Here is a 9,064-nt window from a genome sequence, read left to right on the forward strand (position 1 = left end):
GTTTGGCTCTGAGAGGGGCGAGGGGACCCCCAGGGGCCGGCTCAGAGCGGGAGGGGCCCGGACGCAGCACAAGGCTGCGGGGAACTCCAGGTGCGGAAGGTCTTGCTGTGCCAGGCCAGCTCGGCCACAGGGGCTGGACGGGGAGCACCATCCCGGCGCCGGTCGGGCGGGGGCGATGCGGCGCGGCGGGGCTGCCCCTTCTCCCCGGGGGGCCACCTGTCCTTCCGGGCCACAACCAGCGGAGCACCGTCTGCAGCGGGGAGGGCGCCAGCTGCCCGGAACAGCGGCCGCGATCTCACGGCACCTGGTTGTCATGGGGACGCCTGGAGGCGGGTAAACAGAACGCCGCCTCCCCCCGCGACCGCCCTCCCTTGGACACAGACTCGCGAGAGCTGGAGGCCCGCGGCCTGGCTCAGTCTCAGCCGCGGAGCACGGCGCCGTGGGCGGCGGCGGAGCGGGTGGAGCTGCTCGGCCTGGGGGTGAGCGGGGGGAGCCGCCGTCCCTCCCACCGCGGGGCTCAAGCTGTTTCCTCGGGAGGCTGGTGACCTGTAAGCCGGGGGAGGGGCCGCGCCTGTGAGCGCCGCTGTCACCAGCCGGGCCAAGGCAGCGAGCGGGGCCGGGCCTGGCGCCTGTCCGAGGCGGCCCCCGGGGCCTGGTGTCCAGGCGGGGGACTGACCCACCGGCCATCGCCGCTGCTCCGGGAACGGGCGGGGCCCGTAGGCTCCGCCGCGATCCCAGCCCTAGCTTAGAGGCTGCGCCGCGGGGTCGCTGAAGCCTGGCGGCATCGGGCGGGTTCCCGGGAAGGCTCGGGGGCGACGGGCACAGCAGCGAGCGCGCTCCGCGCGTGTGAGGTGTGGGAGACAAGTGCCCTGCCGGGGTGCTCGGGTCTGGGGAGAAACGTGGCCCTGGTCAGCGTGTGCCGAGAGCTGCAGGACGAGGTCATGCAAGCGAGGAGCAAGCCAGGGGCAGTCCTATGTTTTGTTCCTCTCTTCCGTCATCCCCGGGAGCGCCTGTGGGCTAAGCGGAGAGCAGGTTCTCCCGCTCTGAAAGCGTTTGTTTTCGGAGCAGAGCTGGTATGTCCTTGGCATCGTCACTGTTTCATTGCTTCAGGGATCACTCGCCAGGTCAAGCTTTTATATCGCCCTGTGACCCTGGCTTCCTCTGGCCTTTCCTAGGCTGCTGCCTACTTCTGCGGGGTTAGTCAGGGTAGGTCCCATTCCTCCTAGCCCAATGTATGTTCCCTGGGGGAGGCGTCTTTGGCTTCCTCCCCTCTGCAATCTTTTCTTTCATCCTCCCATCAGCGATCCCCTCAGCGCAGCCTCACTTGTTCCCAGGGTCTCTTAATACTCTCATTCACTTCTCCATCTGTTCCTGTTTCATCTTCTCATGGACGTCCCGCTACTTGCTCAAATTAAAATGGATATGGTACTCAATGCATGAAGTGTCTGCCTAAAACATTCCGTCCTTTATCACTTTTCACAAATCCACTGTCTGCCTCATCACTCAAGTGCCACCTTTTGCTCTTTTCTCTCATGTACCTTTGCAAAATTGTGGCCTTAGATTGTAAAAGTCTTTAGGGAAGAACATTCCGCAAGTTATAAGGCTATATAAATCATAGAATCACGGGACCAGAAGGGACCTCAAGAAGTCATCTGTGCCAGTCCTCTGCACTCATGGCAGGACTATGTATTATTTCTAGACCATCCCTGATAGGTGTTTGGAGATTTTTAAGAGCAGGTTAGACAGTGATGGAGATTCCACAATCTCCCTAGGCAATTTATTCCGGTGCTTAACCACTCTGACAGGAAGTTTTTCCTAATGTCCAATCCGAACTGCCCTTGCTGCATTTTAAGTCCATTGCCTTTTGTCCTAGCTTCTGAGCCTAAGAAGAACATTTTTTCTCCTTTCTCCTTGTAACAACCTTTTATGTACTTAAACTGTTATCATGTCCCCTCTGTGTTTTCTTCTCCAGAATAAACATTTTTTTTTCAATCTTCCCTCATAGGTCCTGTTTTCTAGACCTTTAAACATTTTTGTTGCTCTTCTCTGGACTTTCTCCAATTTGTCCACATTTTTCCTAAAATGTGGCCCCCAGAACTGGACACAATACTCCAGTTGAGGCCTAATCAGCGTGACATAGAGCAGAATTACTTCTTGTTTCTTGCTTACAACATTTCTGCTAATGCATCCCAGAATATATTTATTTTTGCAACAGTGTTACACTGTTGACTCATATTTAGCTTGTGATCCACTATGACCTCCAGATCCCTTTCCGCGGTACTCCTTCCTAGGCAGTCATTTCCCATTTTGTATGCATGCAGCTGACTGTTCCTTCCTAAGTGGAGTACTTTGCATTTGTCCTTATTGAATTTCATCCTATTTACTTCAGACCATTTCTCCACTTTGTCCAGATCATTTTGAATTTTAATCCTATCCTCCAAAGCACTTACAATCCCTCCCAGGTTGGTGTCATTCGCAAACTTTGTAAGTGTAGTCTCTCTGCCATTATCTAAATCACTGATTAAGATATTGAATAGAATCAGACCCAGAACTGATCCCTGCGGGATCCCACTCGATAAGCCCTTCCAGCCTGACTGTTTAATTATGTTTAATTATAGAAAGCTAGGTGAAATTTGTATAAGAACTTTGATTGAAATCTCTTGAAGGCAGGGACTCTGTCATTTATGAGTGGAAAGCACCTACTCCATTTTGGGTGCTACTATAATGCAAATAACTGCTTACATTAATATTCAATTATAACTGTTGTACAGTTTTCTTTTTATGGAGGCGATAAAAATTCTAAATCAAGAGTGGTGACAAACTTATTTTGGGCTGAAACATGACATTCTTAGTAGATTTAGAATACTTAATTTAATTTTAAATGCAAAAAGATTTGATATGGTCAACTTTATATTCTGAAACCAGGCATGGTATTTGGAACTGAAATGTTGCCTCCTTGCACACATTTTGTACATGGCCTTTTCACATTCAATATGACAGGATTTGTTTCGAGAAACATACTTTTGAATTTCACTTACGTACACAAACGAGCTGTTATATTAACAGTTTTTACACTTCTTTGGATAACTTCATGTTTTCTCAAACTGTGTTTATATGTTTTGATAGAGCCACTAACTTGTTTACTTAAATATATAATCAGTCATATTTCTCAATATACAGGGGTCCCCGAATATACTTCTGTACACAAATCCAGATCTGTACCTCAGTATCCTACTAAAGCTAGATGAAAAACTAAATGACACATGCCAAAAATTATTCTAATACAAACTATGTTAAGCAGGCTGGCTAACCTAGTGAGGAGGGCTTTAAACTAGGTTCACCGGGGGAAGGAGACCAAAGCCCTGAGGTAAGTGGGGAAGTGGGATACCGGGAGGAAGCACAAGCAGGAGAGTGCAAGAGGGGAGGACTCCTGCCTCATACTGAGAAAGCAGGACGATCAGCGAGTTATCTTAAGTGCCTGTACACAAATGCAAGAAGCCTGGGAAACGAGCAGGAAGAACTGGAAGTCCTGGCAGTCAAGGAATTATGATGTGATTGGAATAACAGAGACTTGGTGGGATAACTCACATGACAGGAGTACTGACATGGATGTATATAAACTGCTCATGAAGTGGGGGAGTTGCATTGTATATAAGAGCAGTATGACTGCTCAGGGCTCCAGTATGAAACTGCAGAAAAACCTGGGAGTCTCAGGATTAAGTTTAGAAGTGTGACCAGCAAGGTTGATGTGGTGGTGGGAGTCTGCTATAGACCACCAGACCAGGGGGATGAGGTGGACGAGGCTTTCTTCAGGCAACTAACAGAAGTTACTAGATCACAGGCCCTGGTTCTCCTGGGGGACTTCAATCACCCGATATCTGCTGGGAGAGCAATACAGAAGTGTAGAGACAATCCAGGAAGTTTTTGGAAAGTGTAGGGGACAATTTCCTGGTGCAGATGCTGGAGGAAGCAACTTGGGGCAGAGCTGTTCTTGACTTGCTCCTCACAAACAGGGAAGAATTAGTAGGGGAAGCAAAAGTGGATGGGAACCTGGGAGGCAGTGATCATGAGATGGTCGAGTTCAGGATCCTGACAAAAGGAAGAAAGGAGAGCAGCAGAATACGGACCCTGGACTTCAGAAAAGCAGACTTTGACTCCCTCAGGGAACTGATGGGTAGGATCCCCTGGAAGAATAACATGAGGGGGAAAGGAGTCTGGGAGAGCTGGCTGAATTTTAAAGAAGCCTTAGTGAGGTTGCAGGAACAAACCATCCCGATGTGTAGAAAGAATAGTAAATATGGCAGGTGAGCAGTTTGGCTTAACTGTGAAATCCTTGCTGATCTTAAACACAAAAAAGAAGCTTACAAGAAGTGGAAGCTTGGACAAATTACCAGGGAGAAGTATAAAAATATTGCTCAGGCATGCAGGAGTAAAATCAGGAAGGCCAAATCACAATTGGAGTTGCAACTAGCAAGGGATGTTAAGAGTGACAAGAAGGATTTCTACAGGTATGTTAGCAACAAGAAGGTGGTCAGGGAAAGTGTGGGCCCCTTACTGAATGGGGGAGGCAACCTAGTGACAGAGGATGTGGAAAAAGCTAATGTACTCAATGCTTTTTTTTTGTCTCTGTCTTCACGAACAAGGTTAGCTCCCAGACTGCTGCACTGGGCAGCACAGCATGGGGAGGAGGTGATCAGCCCTCTGTGGAGAAAGAAGTGGTTCAGGACTATTTAGAAAAGCTGGACGAGTCACAAGTCCATGGGGCCAGATGCACTACATCCAAGGGTGCTAAAGGAGTTGGCGGATGTGATTGCAGAGCCATTGGCCATTATCTTTGAAAACTCATGGTGATCGGGGGAGGTCCCGGGTGACTGCAAAAAGGCTAATGTAGTGCCCATCTTTAAAAAGGGGAAGAAGGAGGATCTGGGGAACTACAGGCCAGTCAGCCTCACCTCAGTCCCTGGAAGAATCATGGAGCAGGTCCTCAAGGAATCAATTTTGAAGCACTTTGAGGAGAGGAAAGTGATCAGGAACAGTCAGTATGGATTTACCAAGGGCAAGTCATGCCTGACTAACCTAATTGCCTTCTATGATGAGATAACTGGCTCTTTGGATGAGGGGAAAGCAGTGGACGTGTTATTCCTTGACTTTAGCAAAGCTTTTGATACGGTCTCCCACAGTTTTCTTGCCAGCAAGTTAAAGAAGTATGGGCTGGATGAATGGACTATAAGGTGGATAGAAAGCTGGCTAGATCATCGGGCTCAACGGGTAGTGATCAATGGCTCCATGTCTAGTTGGCAGCCAGTATCAAGCAGAGTGCCCCAAGGGTCCATCCTGGGGCCGGTTTTGTTCAATATTTTCATTAATGATCTGGAGGATAAGAACATAAGAATGACCATACTGGGTCAGATCAAAGGTCCATCCAGCCCAGTATCTGGTCTACTGACAGTGGCCAATGCCAGGTGCCCTAAAGGGAGTGAACCTAACAGGTAATGATCTAATGATCTCTCTCCTGCCATCCCTCTCCACTCTCTGACAAACAGAGGCTAGGGACACCATTCCTTACCCATCCTGGCTAATAGCCATTAATGGACTTTACCTTCATGAATTTATCCAGTTCTCTTTTAAACCCTGTTATAGTCCTAGCCTTCACAACCTCCTCAGGCAAGCAGTTCCACAGGTTGACTCTGTGCTATGTGAAGAAGAACTTCCTTTTATTTGTTTTAAACCTGCTACTCATTAATTTCATTTGGTGGCCCCTCGTTCTTATATTATGGGAACAAGTAAATAACTTTTCCTTATTCACTTTCTCCACACCAGTCATGATTTTATGTACCTCGATCATATCCCCCCTTTAGTCTCCTCTTTTCCAAGCTGAAAAGTCCTAGCCTCTTTAATCTCTCCTCATATGGGACCCGTTCCAACCCCCTAATCCTTTTAGTTGCCCTTTTCTGGACCTTTTCTAGTGCCAGTATATCTTTTTTGAGTTGAGGGGACCACATCTGTATGCACTATTCAATATGTGGGCGTACCATGGATTTATATAAAGGCAATAAGATATTCTCCATCTTATTCTCTATCCCTTTTTTAATGGTTCTTAACATCCCGTTTGCTTTTTTGACTGCTGCTGCATGCTGCGTGGATGTCTTCAGAGAACTATCCACGATGACTCCAAGATATTTCTCCCGATTAGTTGTAGCCAGCAGATCGAGAGATGTGATCGTTCCCCTCTATTTGGCATTGATGAGGCTTCATCTGGAGTACTGTGTCCAGTGTTGGGCCCTACACTACAAGAAGAATGTGAAAAAATTGGAGAGAGTCTAGTGGAGGCAACAAAAATGATTAGGGGGCTAGAGCACATGACTTATGAGAGGCTGAGGGAACTGGGCTTATTTAGTCTGCAGAAGAGAAGAATGGGGGTGGATTTGATAGCTGCTTTCAGCTATCTGAAAGGGGGTTCCAAAGAGGATGGATCTAGGCTGTTCTCAGTGGTAGCAGATGACAGAACAAGGAGTAATGGTCTCAAGTTGCAGTGGGGGAGGTTTAGGTTGGATATTAAGAAAAACATTTTCACTCGGAGGGTGGTGAAGCACTGGAATGGGTTACCTCGGGAGGTGGTGAAATCTCCTTCCTTAGAGGATTTGAAGGTCAGGCTTGACAAAGCCCTGGCTGGGATAACTTAGTTGGGGATTGGTCCTGCTTTGAGTAAGATATTGGACTAGATGACCTCCTGAGGTCCCTACCAACCCTGATATTCTATGATTCTTCAAACTCAAAGGCCTTAATTGAATACTTTTTCCAAACCGTAAAATCACTACCTTATCATTTTTGACAAAAGGTCTAATTCCACCCACCTACATGTTAAGTTTATTAATTTGAAATAAGGTAACATTTGCCCAGTTCACATCAGCAAGCTAATGCATTTGCTGAGCAATTGCTACTTAAAACTATGTTTATGCTTTATCTAGTTAACCAATTAAAGTATATTAAACCTCACATTAGCACATTTACATTTTTGGTCCTATATGAGATATCAAAGAATACACTTCACTTAAGTTAATTTTATAAGGACTAATGTTTTGAAATGGAATTGGATATTTTAAAGACAGGAATTTAAGAGATCTTTTCCAAGAGTGGACCATTGAAACGTGAGTTATTTCTTCTGTATTAACAGGGTATTTACAACACATGATGTTGGAAGAGTTCCTTTAATGTCAGACAAAAGAGTTATGGCAGCACATTGGAAGAAAATGTTGGTGATCCTTCTAGCAGCTCAAGCATTGCTTATGGGTCATAGCTTTGAGGAAGAGGATGTACCTGACGAATGGATTCTTCTTCATGTAGTCCAAGGTCAGATTGGAGCTGGAAACTATAGCTACTTGAGACTAAATCATGAAGGGAAGATAGTACTTCAGATGCAGAGTTTAAAAGGCGATGCCGATTTGTATGTATCTGATATGACCCTTCACCCCAGTTTTGATGAGTATGAGTTACAGTCTGTAACTTGTGGTCAAGATGTTGTTTATGTACCAGCCCACTTCCGCCGCCCAGTGGGAATAGGAATCTATGGTCATCCCTCTCACTTGGAGAGTGAGTTTGAAATGAAAGTATATTATGATAGAACAATTGTAGATTATCCATTTGCGGAGGCTTCCTACAACCCAGAAGAGATGGAGACAAGCCAGAAGCGCACTCATTCAGCAGAAGATCAATCTCAGGATGAGGAGTCTATTTTTTGGACTATACTCATTGGAATTTTGAAATTAATACTTGAAATTCTTTTTTAAAATAATCAACTGGACATACACTGGACTAGAGTGCACTTGTAGCCTATGACTTTGAACATGAATGGCTTGCTGTGAATATTGGTACTCTTTTTTGTAAAGTTACCTGAAGAGGTATTCAGGTTACCTTTTCTATGCTGAGGAGGGGAAAAGCAAAGCCATAGTTAATTTTGTATTGAAGCCCCCTTCCCACCTTCCAGAAGTAAAATGAGCAGAAAGCACAGTATTTGTATAGTTTTCTTTATAAATCAGGGTTAAAGTGAATGTACAATAAAGGGAATCTTATTAAAATGTATCACTTTGAACAGGTGCATAAGAAAATGGATCTTGATAATTCACTGTATTTTCTAGTAATGTGACAATTTTATACAAAGAAAAGTTGTAAAATCTGAAAGGTGCAGTTTTAACAACCCCATCCAATTTAAAATAAAGAACTAATTTTCTAATCTCTTTGCAGTGTGAACAGATCTTTAGCACGTAGCACTTTAAAATGCTGACAATCATTGGAACTTGAAAGCAGTGTACCAAAGACCAGGAAATATCAAAGTCAAGCGTTAAGGTGAACAGTGATTTTACGTGCCTAGTTATATCCAATTTAAAGGAGCCTGACTTTTCAAAGGGTAGGTGCTCAGTGCTTTTTTTCAATCTGCTCTCTAAGGTATCAAATTGGGCATTTAAACTGAAGCACCCAAATCACTTAATCGCTTTTTAAAATCATGACTTGAATCAAGTTTGCCATCTTCTTTATTTTCTCTAAAGGTAGAGGCTGATCTTTTTAGTCAGGGAAAGAATTATAATGAATCAGTTATTCAGCTATTTTTGTATCTGTAAATATATATATATATAAGCAATATTGCACTGCTCATTAAAAGCAACTCAGCCTGCATCATCATAATCAGGAAAAGGTTTCTCTCCATTATGTACCCCTTTTCTTAAGTGTAACCACAGTTTTAGTGCCACTTCCATAGTATCATCTATTCTCTATATGGTTTTTGGTGCATCTTTATGAAAATTAGATGCATTTAGCTTTTGGGGGGCAAGTTATTTTCCAGTTATAAGGACTTAATAAAGGAGACTGGATTTTCTGGCAATGCATTGAAATTTTTATGTATTACTCCTACAAGCTTCAAAGTCATGGCTTTTTTTAAATTAAAGCAACGCTGATTATAGTAATTGAATGCTTTGATTGAATCATGGGGAATAAAACTGAGTTCTATGCAAATACCTAAACTTTTGTGTAGCTTTCTGTCCATGTAGAAGTTATTGCTATGCAACATTGG

The 9,064-nt window shown here is 44.9% G+C and overlaps 1 protein-coding gene across 3 annotated transcripts; it reads left to right on the forward strand.

Annotated features, from left to right (window-relative positions):
* Positions 1–216: 216 nt before the first annotated feature.
* Positions 217–8,230, forward strand: C3H6orf120 (chromosome 3 C6orf120 homolog). Of its 3 annotated transcripts, none has more exons than XM_037895181.2 (2): positions 217–333; positions 7,175–8,230. In XM_037895181.2, the coding sequence occupies exons 1-2, from the start codon at positions 314–316 to the stop codon at positions 7,785–7,787; spliced, it is 633 nt and encodes a 210-aa protein (XP_037751109.1). In that variant the 5' UTR covers positions 217–313; the 3' UTR covers positions 7,788–8,230. The 3 variants fall into 3 exon arrangements, with proteins under 3 accessions (XP_037751109.1, XP_037751110.1, XP_007071132.1); XM_037895182.2 differs by lacking the exon at positions 217–333 and adding an exon at positions 410–548; XM_007071070.4 differs by lacking the exon at positions 217–333 and adding an exon at positions 589–1,073.
* Positions 8,231–9,064: the final 834 nt, after the last annotated feature.

The sequence above is a fragment of the Chelonia mydas genome, chromosome 3, assembly GCF_015237465.2.
Source record: "Chelonia mydas isolate rCheMyd1 chromosome 3, rCheMyd1.pri.v2, whole genome shotgun sequence".
Taxonomy (NCBI): domain Eukaryota; kingdom Metazoa; phylum Chordata; order Testudines; family Cheloniidae; genus Chelonia; species Chelonia mydas.